The 21,764-nt window shown below is 43.9% G+C and overlaps 1 protein-coding gene across 2 annotated transcripts in view; it reads right to left on the reverse strand.

Moving 5' to 3' along the window:
• Positions 1-3,025: 3,025 nt before the first annotated feature.
• samd8 (sterile alpha motif domain containing 8) overlaps positions 3,026-21,764 on the reverse strand; it is a 20,284-nt gene continuing 1,545 nt past the window's right edge. Inside the window, exons 1-6 of one of the 2 annotated variants that reach the window (XM_063221734.1) lie at positions 21,636-21,654; positions 18,103-18,729; positions 15,278-15,373; positions 10,898-11,015; positions 4,799-4,949; positions 3,026-3,342 (exon numbers count right to left, since the gene is read on the reverse strand). In XM_063221734.1, the coding sequence (XP_063077804.1) occupies positions 3,038-3,342; positions 4,799-4,949; positions 10,898-11,015; positions 15,278-15,373; positions 18,103-18,713 (1,281 nt within the window). In that variant the 5' untranslated portion in view covers positions 18,714-18,729; positions 21,636-21,654 and the 3' untranslated portion in view covers positions 3,026-3,037. Of the gene's footprint in view, positions 3,343-4,798; positions 4,950-10,897; positions 11,016-15,277; positions 15,374-18,102; positions 18,730-21,635; positions 21,655-21,764 lie in introns of those variants that run through there. The other variant, XM_063221733.1, reaches the window with a different exon arrangement.

Here is a 21,764-nt window from a genome sequence, read left to right on the forward strand (position 1 = left end):
TGCTAACTGTAAATTGTAAACAAAAACAGGTACACCTATCCATACCTTTAAAAAATGTGAAATTACAATGCAGCGAATACAAAACAACTCACCTCCAATAAACCTTTGTTTTTGTACACAATATACAAACAATTGTACACAATTGGCAGACAGGGTGAATATTAAGACAATGTTTTCGTTCACCAGATTCTCTCCATATTTTGGCATCAATAAGTCTCATCATTGGTACAGTATCCAAAAAATCTTTTTCTTTTTTTCCATTCAAAATGAGCAAAGATCACGACTTTGACAAGTAACTGCAACCTAGCACCTGCAAGGCAGAACAACAGCGAAAAAGTAAGGGAGAGCCTGATAGCCTATTCTGCTTTACAAACAGATTTTCTCTCTGTGTACATCTACAACATACTTTCTTTTTGAGCAACACGTAGTCCTAAACCACTCTTACAGTTATCAGCTGTTTGTTAAGGAATGCAATACTACCTGCACATTTTTTTTTTCAACTGTTGGCAAACAAGAAGCAAACTAGCGCTTAGAAATATTTCTTTTGAATGAAAAATTAGTCAAATGATTAATAAATGAACACTTATATTGAGTCATGAGTGTTCCAAATAAGTTCTGTTATTTGATTTCTGTTATTTGATTAAAAAAAAAAACATTGTCAGGGTTTGAGGGAATGCATCATAATGATGATAATAATAATAATAATCATAATAATAAAAGAACATTGTACCGTATTGTATGATATTTATCATACAAAAAACACCACCACTTACTTGTGTACATAATAATACTGTTGGAAGGTTTACAGAACATGTTGACACCATAAAATAGCCACACAGGACGTCTTGACCATTTTCACATTAACAGTAACTCAGCCATCTTTGAGATGGTCAACACCCCAAAAGTCTTTTCAGCAACACCACTCAACAACCACGTATATACGGACACTTTTTGTATTAAGTCTAACTGCAGCTGACTGCATAAACATTAAACTTTAAAACCGATTAAACATAACCACCTTAGAAGAATGCGGACACACCGCTTACACGGGCAGTTTCCTCATTTAATCATTTTATAATATCAGTGGTCTAAACCGCTAAGACAGTTTATATTTGGAAGAGATTAATGGACTGTTTGCATGAGGCATATCTCATCGGTTTATACATTTAATCGGATTAAAAGTGTCCATGTAAACACAGCTTTTTCCTCCTAATACCCTTGACGAGTGGCAAATTAGGCTCCGTTCTCACGTTGTTTGTGGTGTATGCCATTTAAAAGATCATGGCTTGGTTATGTTTTTGTGTGTGTTTAGTGTATAAACCGCTCCTGAGAAATCTGTTTGGAAATGAATACGTTTGTTTGTTTGTTTGTTTTTGAGCTCGTGGAGGAGCCGGCAGATTTGTTGTTTAATCCCTTTTAACAGGCCCGACACATCAGGGTGACCAACACCACTGCTGAGAGCCTCATAGCACATCAAGACCAAGACCAAGAGGAAGTATGGCAGGGCTTGTTAGTTGGTTGGGCTATGTGCCGAAAACAAAAATTCCAAAATAATTATATAAAAAAACAACGGAAAACCAAAAAAACCTCTTCTCCCACATCATGTCCTCCCAAAACGAAGGAACAAAAAATATAAAATACATTAATACAAAAACAAGAGATATTGCAAACGCACTGGCAGCTTGAGACATGCTGACTTGCCACCCCTATTTCAGTACGTGCTCCCATGAAGCCTACTGTAGCACTTGCTACTAACAACAGGTGCGTTTCTCCACACCACCATTAAGTTAGCAGCTTAGTACGTTTCCAATAGGAAATTGCACTGCAACCAAGCAAGTTGTTAACTTAGTTAGCAACGACGCTGTCGAGAAACGCACCCCTGGAGGCCATTTCTCAAAAGCGTCATTGCTAACCAGTTAGCAACTTAGTGGATTTCCAATGGGAAATTGCATTGCAACTAAGTAAGTTCCTAACTCTCAACAATGCTGTCCAGAAACGCACCCCTCATCAGGAACTAAAAAAAACTAAACAAAAAAACAAGTTCCATTTGTTATTCCCCCCTGAACCCCCAACCACCTGCTACCCCATCACCACCATAGACATATTTCAATGTAACGTTTATAATGTCTAAGCAATGTCTAAGTTCATCTTCACACCTATACAATGTACGTCTATGACATCCATCCTTTCACGCCACTTCCATCACCCCAGATGTGTGTGTTGTTAGTCCTGGGGTAGTCTCAGTTTAGCACACTCCCTCCATGCACCATGGGCAAATTCCATTATCCAAACTCCTGTCCTCCCCTTGTGGTTGTGGCCTCGTGATGACATTTATAGTTCAATATCCCACACAAGCGCAATTCAAAGGTCATTTCTCATATGCAATTATGCCTAAGCTGACAGCAGGTACACTTTATTGTTTTCTCCACAGAGGCAGAGCGTCAGCGAAGCGCGAGTCCAAGTCGAGGATGGGAGTAAGGATAATGGACTGTACCCCCACCATTCCCAGAGGCTCCTGCATCACTGAAGGAGGCCACTGACCATTCCTCCTCCAACCCATTCTTTTGTTGTTTTTTGTTGACCTAATCAACCTCTTATTTAGATCACCACCATGAACCAAGGTGGGCTTGACACCTCACCTCCCAGCCTCCATCCTCATCCCCACCCCTCTTCCCCTCATCTAAACATAATCAGTGTCTTCATGAAAGTGACGCCTCCACCCCCTCCCCGATGAGCCCCTGCCCCCCTCCCTCCCTACCTACTCTATCAACCTCTACATGAAGATGGGGCTGGAAAAAGAGACTTCACACCTCCACCTCCATAATCCCTCTCTCTTTCTCTCTCTCTCACTCGCTCGCTACCCTATCAACCTCTTCATGAAGTTGGGCCGGGCGAAGGGCCAGCACTTACTCATTTGGCACCCCCACCTACCCTCTCCTCCATCCCACCCACCGCCTCCCTCCCTCTCCTTCTCCCTCTGACTCCCTCTCTCTCTCCCTCCCTCCCTCTCCCTCTGACTCCCTCTCTCTCTCTCTCTCTACCCTATCATCCTCTTGATGAAGGTGGGCCGGGCGAAGGGCCAGCAGTACTCGTTGGGCACGGGCCCGTTGACGTTGCACTCGAAGAAGGAGAACATGGGGAACCAGATGCGGGCGCGGCGGCTCTGCTGGTAGGCGCGCGTGTTGGCCAGCGTGTGGTAGTAGAGGAAGAGGCGCGTGGTGATGTAGAACGCGATGAAGACGTCGATGGAGTAGTGCTCGTGCGCCGCCAGGATGAAGAAGATGCCAAACAGGTTCAGCACCCACGACATGGTGTGGATGAAGTTCCAGTTCCTCGGGGTGTCTGGAAGAAAGAAACAAAAAAGTTTTAGTTACTGGCTACATGCACATACGAGCACACCCAGGAGAACATATGAAAGTCTTATTTCCAGTTCCACGGAGTGTCTGGGGTAAAAAAAAAAGAAAATACATTCACAGCTTAAAAACACACACACACGAACGCAAGCACAGGCTTAGCAGGAAAGAAAGGCAGAAAGGAAGAAATGATTTTGAGTGGAGGGGTTGTCTTAGCCTGGTTCTCATGCAGACCCTTCGTGCATTTCCACTCAACTTCGTGAGCCATCGCGTGAAAACCAGGTTAGGCGATTTGGGCGTCTAGCAACAAAAGCGATGTGGGCGACCAGAGGGATTCGAGCGACAGTTTGTAGTTGGACTTCACAGAATATTATGCAAATGAGCTATGATGCGGTTTGGTGACAGCCACCACAGCCAATAGGAATATCGCCATGCTTGTATTCTGCTTTTAACGGGTATACTTGTCACTTCTATCGCTCGTGTCGCTCTTGCTACACAGTCCAGTGATTCTCTGTCGCTTAATCTTGTCGGCGCCGGTGAGTTCGCCCCGTAAGTCTATGCACACATTTAGTCACACACACAACTCCCACTACACACATATATTTTATCTTTCACATACACACACACCCCCCATTAATTATGGGTTCGCAACAGAGTGCAAACACTTGAGTAAACTCCACAGACACAGGAATAGTTAGGGTGTGGCGGCAAGGAGTGTGTAGGAGGGAGAGAGAGCAGCAGACAGACAGCTGAGTTTTTGCAAGAGATGACTTGTAATTCACTCCCAAGATACAGCTTGCGACATTTTGGAAGAAGGAGAGGGAAATAAGATATTACACACAGCAGACTTTTAAATTCACATAACAACTATTGCCACTCATTTCAACTCTGTGAGGAGTGAGAAATCACATTAGCATTAATACTAAAATGTAAAAGTTTGATTTATGTAATTTGTAAATGCATAAAAACCGAGGAAGTTCCCATCACCTGCAAAACTAATTAGATAATCAATTCATAATTAGTCACATTCAGTGAGTGATCTACATCATACATCTCCATCCTTGTTATTAAGTTCCGCCCATTTCCTATATACATGGGTTCACCGTGTTTATAAACACGGTGTTGTGAGGAGGGGCAAGACACCAGCAGCCAACCACGTGAGCTAATTTTTTGACCGACAGCGGTTTCCAACAGTCAGAGGTTGAGTTGTGTGCCGCTATAGTCGCGCAGCCAGGAGAAAACAAAAATGTAGAACCCATGTATATTCGCCACTGAAGTCTATCTGTACTCCACTCACTGCACAACAGGAAATTCAACAAGAGCTCCAAATTGCGAAACCTGTGACCAATCTCTTCACATTTACATAGTGTATAATATTGAGTGATCCATCTGACCAATCGCTACTCATTTATACAGTGTATAATACCGCTATCTGCAATACTCACATTCAGTGACGAAGAAGTTGAGCATGGTGAGCACGACGGTGTGTCCGCTAAACATGTAGTCTCCACAGGTGTGGACGCCCGTCAGCGTCATGCCGAAGCCGCTCCAGATCGCCACCGCACGCGACAGCTTCGCCCACATGTCACCGTAGATCTGGGGACGCGCACACATGCACAAGAACACACACACAGACAGGGGGTGAACTTATTTTACCAGCCACTCACCCAAGACGGGTTAAAATCCTTCTGCCATTCTACAGAGAATTACTAGCATTATTGCCACTAGTTTTTTCTTTTTCAACATATATTGTATGGCCTTTTTCAGGCCTTTGTTTCCAAAAGAGACAGTGGAGAGCAACAGGGAGCAAGAGATGGGGATGGGAGAGGGTCAGGACCAGGCCAGATTCGAACCCGGGTCCCCATTGGACAAAGCAAGTCCATACATGGTGGGCCACAGCGCCACCACCGTCACTACCTCTTCATTCTCATTTTTCACGTCACCATACGCTGTAGATCTACATACATAAAAACATTGGAAGTGAACTTCCAAAACACACCAACACACAAACAAACACACACCAGCTAATTAACCAGCTTTTCTACTGTAAATCACATTTTTTTAAACTTCACCACAGGTCTGAGGAAACACAGACAGGGAAATATGGGGTACTGAACATCTAGCCATGAGCACACAGTACAACATCAGCAATTTCTTTTGCAATTCATGTTTTACATGTAATTGTAGATCCATGTACACACAAGTAACGGGCGGAGGATTGTTTAGCAGAGGGCAGAGGCATCAAAAATTTGGCGCAGAAGTAAAATCCCTGCCACAGTTTTCTTCCAACACAGGCGAGTAGCCCGTTTACCCATCTTGGGCATTCAAGATTGTGAAAGCCCATTGGGAAACTCCAACTCCCATTGTCATTGTGACACAGCACTCCACAGCACACAAGTGAACACTGCACACTGCACACAACGAAATTGCATTTATGCCTCACCCGTGCAAGGGGGCAGCCCTCAGTGGCGCCCCATGGGGAGCAGTGCGGTGGGACGGTACCATGCTCAGGGTACCTCAGTCATGGAGGAGGATGGGGGAGAGCACTGGTTGATTACTCCCCCCACCAACCTGGCGGGTCGGGAGTCGAACCGGCAACCTCTGGGATGCAAGTCTGACGCCCTAACCGCTCACCCATGACTGCCCATTAGGCCTGATCAGCTGATTGAGAGCTGGTTGGATCAAATTTGTGGCAGGGTTTTTACTTTTACCCTGGGTGCCGGGATTGGCACCCATGTCCTTTAGCGACTGTTGGCGACTACCAACACACATACATACTTGCCACTTACTACTAACTTGCTACACTTACTACTACGGCTACTACCAACACAGATAACTTACTTGGCACTTACTACTAACTTGCTACGCTTACTACCAGAGATGGGACCAAGTCACTAATTTGCAAGTCGCAAGTAAGTCTCAAGTCCTTCCAATCAAGTCCGAGTCAAGTCACAAGTTACGACACATTTGACCAAGTCAAGTCCAAGTCCAAGTCGTGCCAAAGCCAAGTCAAGTCAAGTCCAAGTCCAAGTCGTGCCAAAGCCAAGTCAAGTCCAAGTCCAAGTCTTATTTTTTCCAAGTCATTAACAAGTCACCTTGTATTCTATGTGCAATATTGACAATTACCTTTGGTCATAAATTCATTACCTCTCCACACTGCTTTGCATGTCCCCCTTCGCCAGTCATGTCCCGAAAATCGACCATGGTATACTATTATTTCAGTTTTTTGAGCATGGTTCGGCATTGGTCTTTGGTTTTACTAGGTTTAACTATAAATTGAACCATGGTTTTACTCTGAAAACTAACCATGGTTTTACCACGGTTTATAATTATTCATTAAATTACTTTTATATTTTATCCAACACATATATTGGTGACAGTCCTTTGAGCAATATGGGGTTAGGTGCCTTGCTCAAGGGCACTTCAATCATGGATGGAGATGTAGGAAGAGGTGTTTAAGGGTGGGATTCAAACCTGCAACTCTGTGATCTCCAGCCCAACTCCCTAACCTTTACAGCACGGCTGCAGACAAGCTTTCATGTTTGTTTGGGTGACCATGCAACCCACACTTGATCATATATATTTTTTAGCATGGTTTTTGACTATGGTTGAAGGTAAATCATTTATTTTTTCTTTCTTTCATGCATTTTTTTCCACACAAAAAATGCAAAAAATATATACATATTCATTGACTTGGAGCACAATTGCAAGTCATTGCAAGCTAAAACTGTCAAGTCGAGTCAAGTCTCAAGTCAATAGCGTACAAGTCGAGTCAAGTCACAAGTCACTCCTAATATTGGCAAGTCAAGTCTCAAGTCGAGTCATTTGTGACTCAAGTCACAAGTCAGTCCGAGTCACAAGTCACAAGTCCACATCTCTGCTTACTACTACGGCTAACTTCCTAATTAGCCACTTACTACCTCCTCATCCTCATTTGCCACGTCACCGTAGATCTGGGGATGAACAAGATATTGCAAAACATACCACTTGGCGGACACTTTTATCCAAAGCAAGTTGCAGTTATTTACAGGTATTTGTTTACAGTCCCTGAAGCTAGGGGTGCGCGGTATGGACGGTATACTATCGTGCAAGGTATTTTTTCCCCCAAGGTATGGATTTTGTCCATACCGCTCTACCGCCATAGCGCATTGCGTCCTGCAGATGGCAGTACTAGACAACGTTTTGAACATCCACCGACTGTCTCTCGTAGTAGGCCTAGCAAAAGAATAATGTGGTTGTAGAACAGAAGCACAATTTAATTTAAGCTTTAAGTGTAAAATGTATAGTTAGTGTAGTGAACTATTGTTTTAAACTGTATGTGATTTCGATTCTGGTCTCCACAATTTAATGTGAAGTGGTGTGGAAAGCAAGTTAGCAAGCTAACAGCCCAAGTCATTCATGTCAATGCTGGTGTCTGACAACAGAAATGTGCTAAATCTATGTGCTACTGGTTGCTTTACATTTGCGCCAGCCTTACTGTATGTTACTGTGTCCAGGTGAGATAATATCATTCACGATATCTGGCTGGGTGTTAGTAACTTAGATGACTGTTCACTGTTTAAAATGTGATTTAGCGATTTCGCTAACGTTAGCATGCTAACCGCTGCTGCAGTGATAGCTGCCATTTAAATGCATTAGTTCTACAATGCATTGCTAGCTGCCTCGTGTGGAAGTTTTTTTTTAACTTTAACAATAACAGCTGAACCATTAGGCTTGGCATAATCACAGAAGCAAGCACACATTTCCAAATTACTCCCAGCAACTCCAGAAATAGAAAAAAAGGTCAAATGAACGATTTATTGGATGAAATCCATGTTCAGTTTGACACCCCTCCCTTCCCTAGTTTAACCCCTTCTAGACTTGGTGAAATTGACAGTGCCGTAGCCTGCATTGCATTGCATTGCATTGCATTGCATTGCAAAATGCATTTTACATAGTTTTTGTTGGTTTTCAAAAGATTTGAATAGCAAGAATTCACACATTCCAAAAAATGCAAATGCAAAAGTTAAAAAAAAGGTGTTTTGTACATTTTGCGACGGAATGCTTAAATTTTACACAAATGTAAAATACCGTGATATATACCGTGATATATACCGTGGCTAAAATTATACCGGGGTATACATTTTAGGCCATACCGCCCACCCCTACCTGGAGCAATGTGGGGTTAGGTGCCTTATTCAAAGGCACATCAGCCATGGATGAAACAGTAAGTACAGGTAATGGTGGGATTTGAACCCATAACCCTTTGATCTTAAGACCACCTCCTTAACCATTAGGCCACGGATGCCCCTATATGTAAGGATGGCTACAGATATGGTGGTATGGGGTTAACCTTCATCAGCAACTTAATCATACAACACCTAATTTACCAGCCATTCAAAAAAATATGACTTCGTACATCTGAGGGGACAGACACACAGAAACACAGGGGGTTGCGGGTGACTCTTTTACTGGACACTTTCTACAAAACGTACTAACTATTAGCCACTTACGACTTTCTCATTCTCTTTTTTCATGTCGCTGAAGAAGAGCTGGGAACAGAGATGGCAGGAATGGTGTGAACTGAATGGTGTGACTTGACCATAAAACACACATTTTGAGCATCCATTCAACAGTAAATCAGTGTTTTTCAAATGTGATAAGAGTCTAATGACGTCAGAATATCAGCACCCCTGAAAAAAATCGAAATAAATATTGTAAAGCAGCAGTGCTGCACTCTTCCTCTAGCCTGATTATCATCGACGTCCAAATCTCTTCAAGACTTGGTCTGACCAAGAGCATAACAATTAACATTTCCCAAACGGCATGGTTGACCTGCCTCCCTTGCTTTGCTTATGGTTGTTTGTTTGCTTACTGACAAAGTGGGAGGAGTTCCCGTATTTTCGGGAACTCAGAAAGTACCTTCATTGCTCTTGACCTGACTAGTTGCAATGCTGAAAGTGTTGCGTAACTAGGAGGGCACAGCCTGGCTACTCTTCCTCTACATTGAAAACAATGAAACTTTGAAAAGTCGCGCCTGCAGACTTTCAGGGACTTTCAAGGTGTGCAGGCCCTTTTCCCTTCAAAACGTTGTGGTATTCTAGAGTATAGCAAGCTGGTATTCTAAAATGTGCCAATGAGTATCTGCAGTCAGAGTATTAGGAAACACACTCCTCCAGCATGGGCATTTGGTCAGGCCAATCTCTTCAAGACCTGGCGGGCAGGCGGGCAGGCATGTTCTGGGAATGGTGCCTGGCCTTCATTAATCTTGCTTGGACCCATTCAAGTGCCTCTGACCGGCCAGAGAATGTTACTCAGGCCAGCGCCCAGAGAATGCAAGCAGTTGGAGAATGCATTTAGGCTAATTAAAGGAATGCTTCCGGCCAATTTCAATATGTAGTTGTATCGCTCACAGCTTTTTTTGTGGCTTCAGCTCCTTCTGAGATCCTAGCCTGCCAATTGGGGGTACGGCTCAGATCAAGGGCAGTGTGAGCAGTGCTCTTGCAGGCTGAAATCCTCCAGAATGTCCCTTTGTCTGCAAGATGTTAGATGCCCCTCTTCAGATGCTTTGGTGAACAGCTATCCACATGTACTTGATTTATGGGAATGCCAAACAAACTTGTTTTAATAGGTTCAATGTGACCTAGATATCTAATGAAGGTCACAGTGGACCAGCCTGTTCAAATCATTAATGAATGGCATCAGGCTAAGTTGGCATGGTCTTCTCTCTGTGCCCAACCCTACGCACTGTGTTGGCGTGTGCTTAGCTAGAAGTTCTCCATCCTCTTGCAAACTGTACAATATGGGAGTGGCAAGAATTCATAGAATGCCCTTGCCATAAAGTGAGGGCAAAAATCACCCGTATAGAGCTAAGCTTCCAGATTAGAGAGAAATAGAAGACTTAAGCCAGGCTCAAACTACACTACTATTGGTCCAATTCTTGGCTGAAAACCCCCCTTACGACAAATCGGTTCGCCCTTTATTGGGAGGAATTTGGAAAATCTGGCCCTCGGGGACCGGAGCAGAGACAGTAAAGTAAAATTTAGTTTGATACATGTTAACTTGCATGTATCCATTGTGTGTGTGTGTGTGTGTGTGTGTGTGTGTGTGTGTGTGTGTGTGTGTGTGTGTGTGTGTGTGTGTGTGTGTGTGTGTGTGTGTGTGTGTGTGTGTGTGTGTGTGTGTGTGTGTGTGTGTGTGTGTGTGTGTGTGTGTGTCTATATTATACAGTGTCTTGTTCTGTATATGTATTGTATATGTGCATTGTGTATGCATTGTGTATGGATGGACTGTGTATGCAGTGTGTGTATGTATGTATGTATGTATGTATGTATGTATGTATGTATGTATGTATGTATGTATGTATGTATGTATGTATGTATGTATGTATGTATGTATGTATGTATGTATGTATGTATGTATGTATGTATGTATGTATGTATGTATGTATGTATGTATGTATGTATGTATGTATGTATGTATGTATGTATGTATGTATGTATGTATGTATGTATGCATGTATGTATGCATGTATGTATGTATGTACATCTATGCCAGTGTCCTACCTTTCCTGAGCACTGTAGATGCTGCCCAGGCACAGAGAGGGAGGTAACGAACATGGTGATGCAGCGCAGCATGAAGACTGTGCCCATCAGGCTACAGAGACGCCGAAGGAGGATAGACCTGGAAAACAGAACATGGCCACCATGTCAGTCAGTCATGGGTGAGCGGTTAGGGCGTCAGACTTGCATCCCAGAGGTTGCCGGTTCGACTCCCGACCCGCCAGGTTGGTGGAGGGAGTAATCAACCAGTGCTCTCCCCCATCCTCCTCCATGACTGAGGTACCCTGAGCATGGTACCGTCCCACCGCACTGCTCCCCATGGGGCGCCACTGAGGGCTGCCCCCTTGCACGGGTGAGGCATAAATGCAATTTCGTTGTGTGCAGTGTGCAGTGTTCACTTGTGTGCTGTGGAGTGCTGTGTCACAATGACAATGGGAGTTGGAGTTTCCCAATGGGCTTTCACTTTCACTAAACATACACATACAGTACAGACAGGAGATCAACACTTCTCTCTTTAGGGCAATCATCCATTTTCTTGGCTATTTACAGTACTTTGTCGATTCTCAAGGAGGGCATCAAAACTGTGCATGAATTATGTGCATAAAAAAATAATAATACAATCGAGCAGTTGTCCAACAGCGATGTCAGCTGTCTATCCACCTCAATTCTACACAACACAACTGACAACTTTAATGAAAAGGCGTGTCCATCATTTTGGCCTATACTGTATTGTACACACACACTACAGATACTGCAGGAGGATAGACCTATAACACAGGACACCACCAACCGCTGCATTTAAACACACTCTGATATTCACAAAAACAAAGACTTTCTATAACTTACATGCAGCACAATAACTAAGCAATTAGACTAAACAGGCAGAATGCCATTCGATTATCTTGTATGCCAGGAATTTGTTACATGCCACGCATGATGCACACACTGGATTATGCTTCCCTTTTTCCCCACAGTGCAGCCACAACGGCTGAGAAATGAGAGATTGGCATGGTGTCATGGCAAACTACGGCCTCAGCTAATTTTGTCCGACTTACAGCAGGACCGACTGCAACAAATAGCTGCCCCGATTAAAAAAAGTCCTATGCACGCTACTGTACTGTCTTTCCGGCATTCGGTTAGCTGTAAAGTGTCTCAGAACTTGGTTTGATGCTGCTACCTTAAGTGTCAATTATACAAAAGTCTACAAAATCTCTTTGGACATCTTTTGGAAATGGACTGATGTGGGTTAGTATGAGCCATGAAAACTGAAAATAAAGTCTGCACAGCAAGCTCCCATTTCTCTTAATTTAATGTGACGTTTCGGGCAGCATGCCCTTCATCAGACATATGCCCAAAACGTCACATTCAATTAAGAGAAATGGGAGCTTGGTGTTCAGACTTTATTTTCAGTGTTCATGTGACTTTGCTAATCCTGCACCCAAAACTTTTTTGAGACGGATGTGCGTTTTTTTTATTCTTTACTGAACTTGGTGAGTATGGGCCAAGCACACACTGACAGCTTATCATCTGGCCTCCAAACAGCTCCTCTATGGTGGCTGGAATCTGGATGGACAGCGATGTGCTTCCATTATTGCAACAACTATGACTCTACTCCACTAAATAAGATAACATAACACACAGGCTTTTACCCATAGTCCTCCAGTGAGTCAGTTTGGAGTGGCCTGGATGCTTTATGAGTAGGAATCGATGCAGTGTAATGGCTGCAAAGGCAGCCCAATGAAGTGAGGACCAGCCCCCTGGGGAACGCTTGATATAATATAATAATGCACGTGATGTCATATCCTGTTTGCAACTCCAATAGATCTGTGTAGAGAAAACCCTGCAGGCTGCATTCAGAAGTCTAGAAGATGAAACCATCTCACATTTCTCATGCCCAAACACTGGCCTTTGAAGACACGCCAGGCACTTCTCCGAGTTGTCCGCTGAGATGCCTGCTTTGAATAGTAGAATTTTTCATCCCAGACTCTCGGCAGTCGATACAGATGTAATTCTGTCTGCTAAACTGCGGTACATTAAATCAGATTTCTTGTATGACAAATTTGCTCCAAATGAAAAGATGAATAATACCACTTAGTCCCTCTGCTTCGGATTAGATGCAGAAAGACTGGAACCGGCATAACATGGTCAGTGGTCAGTCTAAAAAGCTAATGTTAATCTCAAGACTATGCTTACAGCAATACAGTCTCAGAAAAACATTATGCTGACCTCCATTATAACCACGGTTTGAGTTTGAAGGACAGTAGTACCTTTATGCAGTCAGATCTCATGGAACTAATTCAGCCGTCAGCCTGCACGGCGACCACAGATAAAACACGCCTCACTGAAGTATTTTCTGTCATGCAGCCGTAGAAAGGCATATGCTGACCTGACATGCGACCTTTCAGCAACATTTAATCCATCACGGACACGGAGGCAATAATCTCAACTCAGATCAGCCCTGTCATTGGTCAGAGGCCCCAAGGTTAGGTGGGCTTCACCTTGGTTCTAAAGCGCAGTTACACACGTGTGTCACACGTCAAGTAGACTAAAAGTTAATTTCCAGCCCTTTCCTGTCATGACGTAGGGCTTTTAAAATAAAGAAGGACAGACAAGTAGAGGAGTGCAAATCTACTATACGTTTGTCTAGCAAAGCAATTCTGTGAATATTAGGCAGAAATATGCAATATTTCATGATAACTACACTGGTCTGGCCCACTCCAGATCAAATTGGCCATATGTGGCCCCTGAACCCAAATGAGTTTGACACAACTGGCTGTGGTAGAGGTAGCAGAGTTAAGGGACTGGTGCTCATCACCTTGGTGCTGAAGGGCAGGCAGCTATAAACGTGTGTGGCACGTGAACGTGAAAGTACACCAACATAGTGCAGTGCAGCGTAGCGTGTAGTAACACAGATATACCAGAGTTAAGGGTCAGGTGGGCTTCACCATGACGCCATGAAGCGCAGTGTTGCATGTCAAAGTATGCCGGTGACGTGAGGTTTATGTGAAGGTAGTGTAATAATACCGTTGAGACAGCAGAGCTGAAGGTCAGGTGGGATTCACCTTGGTGTGAAGTGCATCTATGCACTACACAGTCCCACAGTGAAATAGGTATTTAATCACACCTGAGAAAGCTCTGGTCATTCCTGAAACGAACTTGATGACAAGGATTCAGGAACTGCAGATGGAAATTAGCTATATAGCTATAATCTGGCACAAGCCATCTTTTTACTTCTGTAATCAATGTGTATTGTGCATGGTCCCTGTTGAACTAAACTAAATAAACTAGACACTACACACGAATCACATTGTTCAGTCATAAGAAAAATAAAGTCTATAAAATTAAGCAGTGTGCTGTGGCCCATCTTTAACTTTCAAAGTGTCTCCTAATCCTGCAGCCAATACAGCACCTGCTCTGTGCCGTGCGCGGGAGTCTGAACTGTTTGGAACAGGGATGGGCACCTGGAGGCCTGGGGGCCACATGCAGCCCGCCTCTTCACTCAGTGCGGCCCATAGATAAAACACTATTGGAATAAATGATAATAATTACCAGAATTTTTAAAAACCCCTACTGAATAAATCCGTTGTAATTACACTGTTGGCTCATAGAGAACACCCTTATTCCTTCCAAACTATATTGGCAGTCAGCAACCAGCCGCACCTCAAACTCTGTGACTTGCAGTCACATAGACTTAGACTTGAACTTTATTTATCCCCGAGGGGAAATTCATGTCCCATGTTGCACTGTAGACAAAAAAAGAGTAAAAAGAGAAAAAAGAGAAGAGAAATAAAAAAATAAATAATAGTGGCCATTTGTTAGTGGTGTCAAAAATAATCGATTCAGCAATGCATCGCAATGCGAAGCAGGACAATTCAATAATCGATACAGCAAATGCCATAATCGATGCGGCATATTTTTTCAAGTTTCAATTACTTCCGTGGGGAAATGAACTTTACAGTAAATTAAAGCACTTCAAAGCATTGAAAGCTGCAGGATTGATACACACAACAGTCAATAAAATGCTGTTTGCATCTGACTGCTTATATTGCCTCATGACTGATGAAAAATGTGTCAATGCGTTCAGTAATGTAATGCATTGCAATGCATCGTAGAATCGGACTGAATCGATTCGAATCGTTACCTCCCGAATCGAATCGTATATTTGTCTTGTCACCAGAGGGGTTCACACGTACCCCCGTTACTTGTGTAGTTCTTAAGACATGTTAACAAAATGTCTTAATGGGTGTTTTTCAGAGGTCATCTTGGAAATTGTGCAATAGCGATTAGTTACGTGGTCGCATGGCCCTCCGATGGTAGCGATGAAACAAATGTGGCCTTCCTTATCGTGAAAGTTGCCCATCCCTAATTTGGAAGATGCTTTACCTGTGTTTATGTAGCAGCAGGACCAGTAGCCAGATGTTGCAGAGGATAACGCCACATGCCTCGGCCATGGCAAATGCCCAGGGGATCCTCGGAACACTGGGGGAGGGGGAAAAGATTAGTCAGAATCAAATCAGCTTCATTAACCTTAATCACTGACATATTAAAGGAACTTGCTGAAAGTAGTTGCACTTTACAAGTTGGTCTGCAAATAGGCTTACTATAAGGCAAGGGTCAGGAAGGGACAGAGAGGGGCCAGAATCCGAATCTATCAGAATCAGCCTGCTTAATTAGGCAAAACCAGTGCTCACTGACATATTTAAGTACGTCAGGAACTTGCTGCAAGTAAGTTGCACAGTCTACACAAATTACCGTTTCGTGATATAATTTCTAATCTTCTACACATGTAATACATGCCTATGAATGACAAAACATGGGCAAGATAGAAAATCTCAAATGGAAACAGGATGACAAATGAAAGGAAAGAATGGAAGGAGAGAAGACCAGAGATGGAGCAAGGAGGAGGAGGAGTGATAAGGAGAGTGATGAAGAGAAAGAGGACGCATGACAGGAGGGATGTTTGTTTGCGTGTAAACAAGGCCTTTAATCTTCATAAGACCAGCTGTTGTGCATTTGCATGACTCACCCCTAACACCCTCTACACACACACACATATGCGTACACCTGCTCGCACGCGCACACGCACACACAGTGTAGATCGGGCTGACATTGATATGACCATCCATCACCACCTTCATTGCCTCACTTTCGTATGCAAGCAATGCTGCAGTCAGCCCATCAAGGGAGATAATACACACTACCATTAAAGTAGGCAAGAGAATCCGAGGCACACAAGATTGCATTTTATCCTTTGGATCCTTCTTTGATACGTCTTTGCATTTGCCTTAGATTCCTTTGCTTAGAACAAGTTTGAGAATCCCTGCACCAAGGAGGAAAGGAGACCAAACCACCCCGAGGCACTCAAAACTCCTGTTTGATTCTGACTACATTATATTAACTTACACTGGATCTCGCTGAAGCTCTTTATTATCAAGACCCACGGTTCCCAAACTTTTTCCCCTGCAGACTTCCTTGTACACTTCAATGTGTTTCTCTCGCCTCCTAAGCGAATGCTCTAATAGACCTGCCCTTTTTTTCTGCCCTCATTATATTGGAACTTCTTGGAGTCTAGGAGTCATAAATTATACTTCAGATGGACCAATCCAGCATACGATTCATTGTACAATTAAAGCTACTTAATGTGCTTTATGATGCATAAAAATGCACATATCCACCATTGCTCTATTCAGTTCGTGCACCTGCTTGTGGCAGGCAGCCCCAGTTTGGGAGACCCTGACCTAGACTATTCAACAGGGATTCTAGGCACACAGACACGGATACAACTTTCCTGGAACAATAACAACTAATAATGTGACTTGCTCGAGGGCAGAGCAGCTATGGTTGTGGTGTGTGTGGGCTTATTCTGACAGTCCATATCCAGATTTACAATTCTACCGGCAAAGACATCAAACTTGTGAGCCGAGACATAAGGAACCATTTCTTAAATATTATACAAAATAAATATTATCCAACAACCTAAAACCCACAGTTAGACAAAATCTACAACCTTCATTCTGAGACATAACCAAGATATTAAGCTTACACCAATAGCTGACAAAGCAAAGGGAGGAGAACATCCCAGAATGCTGCTTTTCTTCGACCAAAACCTCCTACCTACTGCTGATGTCATGACAAGAAGTCACAAGTTGAAGTTCAAGAAAGGGCCACGAGACAAATTACGGTCAGAGAGACACACAAGAGCGTTTTCAAGAGGGCTGCTGTTCTCAGCAGAGTAGGAGTGTGAGTGTGTTGAGGTTGAGGTTACCCTGGTTCAAACCAGAAGGAGTGCTGAATATGAGGCTGCCCTCATCAACAGTATGCAGTGAGAGAGAAACATCAACACAGCAGTCATAGGGGACTTTTAATAGGGCGGCACAATTAATTATTTTAATCAACGCACTCATTTGAAATTGCAATGCATTGCAAACACGTTAATTACTATACGGCTTGCTAAAGTGTATGTTTCTTTCTGTCTCCTTTTGTTTTTCAGTTTTAATGTTACTGTTGTGAAGTTTTCTAATCTGTGATATGGATCCCCCTGGGTCTGGAATAAAGAACTGAACTGAACTGTCCCACAACTCACTTTGGGACCCGTTATCTTTAGGCTATTTTTTATGTCAAGCTCAAATAATGTCACAAATAAGGAGCTCTGTGCTTCCCATAATCACCATCAGATATGTTGACTATCTGTGTAATACTTTGCAGGAAGCTGATGTCCTTTAATCTTACTTGTACTTTACTTTCTGATACAAAAACAGAAATGTTACTATGCTGCTCATTGAAACTTTTGAATCTATTTTTGGAAATTCAAAATGGCAGACATGAAGAAAATCCACCTTTTCATGTATGAAAGCAATTATCCTTAGAATACTTACAATTGAATGGTGGTGGTAAGTATTCATGAAAAAGGTAAGATTTGTGAATGGGCAGCATGGAAATAAACTGCTAAAAATATTACACAGTGCACCTTTCAAAATGTTTACAAATATAATATATTTGTAAACATTTTGAAAGGTGCACTGTGTAATATTTTGGATATTATCCAGGAGTGAGACATAGAATTTTCGAAATCAGCGTTGGTTGGGCCCCAAAGTGTCTGATTTCACGTGAAATGACCTGTGTGTGTGTTTGTGTGTGTGTGTCTGTGTGCGTCTGTCTGTGTGCGTGCATGTGTGCGTGCGTCTGCGTTTACGCGCTGTGCACCTCACCTGTCTAGAAATATATCGGGCAGTGGCGGGTAGGTGCGCATGTCCGGCACCCTCTCGTGCACGATCACCATGACGAAGGAGGTGAACCCAAACACAAACATGACGTAGACGGCGCTGACAATAGTCTTCCAGTACTCCGGGTCCAGCCGCCGCGACAGCTGCTTGTGTTTCCCGTTGCTGTACTGGTGGCACTGGTGGTATTGGTAGTCCGACCCGCCGCCACCTCCGCCCATACCGCTGCCGTTCCCCGGCGAACCGTCATACTCCCTCCCCGCGTCCCCGTTGCACAGCCAGTCGCTGGAGCCGCCTATGCCGCCGCCGCCGCTACCCAGCGGAGAGTGTCCGTCGCACGACAGGCCCATCTCTTCCAGAATGTCGGCGTTCTGCTTCTGCAGTCGCCGTAGCGACACCATGAGCCGCTTGATGTCCCCGAGCACCTTGATCTCCAGCGGCGGCGAGCGCAGGTCGTACTCGCTCAGCGTCAGCAGGCTCAGGCCGTCCAGCCGGTGCTTGTTGCACAGCAGGTCCACGTAGTCGCAGAAGCCCTCCTCCCGCAGCCAGCGGGCCACCTGCTTGGGCGTCCAGCGCCGCACGCTGCTGGCCTGGGCCATGTCGCCCTCACTCTGGCTGCATATGGGGATGAGAAGACAATACAGAGAAGGTTAAATGCAAGTACATGTGGCAGTCATGGCTCAATGGTTCGAGGCAATGGCTGTGTAAGAACAGAACGAAGACAACTGCAGACCACTACAATCTCATTTTCCCCAAACCATTATGGAAAATGTTATTTTGAGTGGTCGTGAGGCGGGAGAGGGGATACTAAACATTAAGGAGCCTGCAGGCATGTCAAATCCACTCTGGATGCGTCTGAGTACTATATATAGGCATTGCCTCCTTACCAGTAGCTAACACTCTACGTCCTGACCAGTAGCTTCTATGTAGAAAGCCAGCCAATAGTAAGCACTATTCAGACATACTACAGCACTGTCATTTACCTGCCCTTTGCACCGGATCGGCCTCACTAATGACCGATGAGCATACAGTTGTCAACCTCCCGCGGAGCTCTGAGATAGCGAATTAACCGTTGTTTGCCTACTGCAAATATGACCGGATATAACTTAGAAATTCATCCGGGTAAAATTCGCCTTCTGGTTGAAAGCCTACTAAGGTATTTGGACTAAGGATAGACCGATATTTATATCGGTATCGGTATCGGGCTGATATTTGCATATTTTAAGTGTATCGTATCGGCCGATACGCGTGTGGTTTTGGCCGATACGCAATATTTACTATTTTATGTCATTCAGGTTTTTTTTAAAAGCACCAAGACACTTAATTTTTTTATTACTTGATTGTTAGACATTACTTGATTGTTAGAGTGGGTGTTTAAATGTGTGCTTGGCTGGAGCCACCAGACAGTGCTCACTATTACTGCATATGTGTGGGGGGTAGGGGGGAGACAGAACAGAAAGAGGACAGTTATCAGACCGCAACAGTCCAATTGGCTCCACATCATAATGTAACTATGGCACAGGTTACTGTGTGCAGCCAGGGAAAGAAAGAGGGTGCAATTGGTATAAGAAATATCACACTGGGAGACAGCCATGTCGGTGAAGGGGGTCAGGAAGGAACAGGGAGGGAGACAATATTGGGTCTAGGAGTAAAAAGCACTTGTAGTTTGTGCAGTGGTTAGGTTACCACATTGATGATGAGCCTGTCAAGGGGGGGGCAGTTGGAGGGTGCCTGATGATGACCCTGATGGGTCAAAACTTATTGTATTCAATAAAACCATCAGTCAGAGTTACAGACTTCTACTCTCTCTGTTGAAAGCTGGGGTTGTAAGACAGGAGTTTTAGGAGTGGGTCAGAGGGTAAGACAGGAAGGAAAAGTGTGAGGAGTGTGTGGCACGGACAGACAATTGAATTACTAGCAAATTGACAAAGTAAGTGATTAAAATATTCAAATGGTCTAAAACTATGATTGAGAAAGAGGACACAGTTGCAGTTGGCAGTACCATTACAAAATGTGAACCTTAACCAGCAAACCATGGCGAATAAATGATAATATCACACGAAAAGAAAAAATCTTCCCTTTGCTCTGATCTCTCTCTCTACCAGCCACTTCCAGATTTATAGTAGCACCTGGCTGGGTTGCGTCCATCCTTGTAATCAATGTTGCGAGCAAGTAGGCTAATTTACAGCTGGCATGGCTGCCTACCAAACAACAGCCTGCAGCGTTAACAGTTATTTACACTGGATGCCAGACAGACAGACAGAGAGAGACAGAGAGAGAGAGAGAGAGAGAGAGAGAGAGAGAGAGACAGACAGACAGAGAGAGAGACAGACAGACAGACAGAGACAGAGAGAGAGAGAGAGAAAGAGAGACAGCAAGAGAGAGAGAGAGAGAGAGACAGAGTGAGAGACAGCAAGAGAGAGAGAGAGAGAGAGAGAGAGAGAGAGAGAGAGAGAGAGAGAGAGAGAGAGAGAGAGAGAGAGAGAGAGAGAGAGAGAGAGAGAGAGAGAGAGCGAGACGAGACAGCAAAGAGAGACAGAGACAGAGACAGAGACAAGGACTGGCACAGCTGAGACTTTGAAAGGCAGGAGAAGCAACACTGCTTACTGACAATGCACAAAAGACAGATATTTTGTTTGCCAAATGGATTTTGTCTGAGATGCAAAACTGACGGCCAACAATCTGGTGGAGGATGCAACACATATGCAAACGCATGAGATTGACCCGTCTGTTTTAAGAGAACTAGTTAATGAGTATTATGCCACTGTGTATCTACTGCACAAGAGGCATACAGGCGCCATTCTATACGGAAAGGTGAACTTTGCCGCCACATAGGCATGCCAATAAAATGTCATGACATTGTATAATGTCACTGATTGCTTGACATTTGAACATTTGCCATTTTTGACTGTGTACAAAATACACTGCAGAAAATGTCATTAACAGTAATAACATTGCAGCATTATTAAATGTCCCCCAGATTCGGTCACATCCTTCAAGAGGGCGGTGCCTTTAGGCTACTTGTATAGTAAAAGTCACTTGTTCATTGCTTGCAATGGTTTAATTGTCTCCACAAGGGTAAAAGCTACACCATATCGTCCAGGTAAGGAACAAAAACATGTCATGCACGATCACAGTTGTTATTACATAAACACAACTGTGGAACAAGTCAAATGCCTTGTGTTTGGAAAATCTAAGCTTAATCAAGGAGTCAGTCACCCACAACATTCAGACTTGCCGTCTGCTGTGGCTACAGTATGTTGAAGCTATGATGTGTAAACGTATAGATGTTGGCAGTTAGTCAAACGGGGGTTTACAGCTTTACGTTTAAAGCTCGCAATTTAAAGCTGCGACACCCGCCGGTGTCCCTAATGCTCCTAAGGACACAACAATCTTAGCCCACATGTTTAACCCCGAAGTTTTAAGCTGTCTGGGCGTATGTGAGAGGACAGCGGCAGCCTACACCCAGAAGATATCACTTCACAAGCGTAAAATACATAGTTCTACGACCATCGACTTACCTTCAAGACCAGACAGGTTGGTCTGATAGGCCGAGGAGCTGGTTAGACCGGACACAGCTACTTCAACCGATACTAGGTGGCTAACAAGTCTACTGTTGCCTCCCCACTCAGTGAGTAAATGACTCGCGA

The sequence above is a fragment of the Engraulis encrasicolus genome, chromosome 17 (assembly GCF_034702125.1).
Source record: "Engraulis encrasicolus isolate BLACKSEA-1 chromosome 17, IST_EnEncr_1.0, whole genome shotgun sequence".
Lineage (NCBI taxonomy): Eukaryota > Metazoa > Chordata > Actinopteri > Clupeiformes > Engraulidae > Engraulis > Engraulis encrasicolus.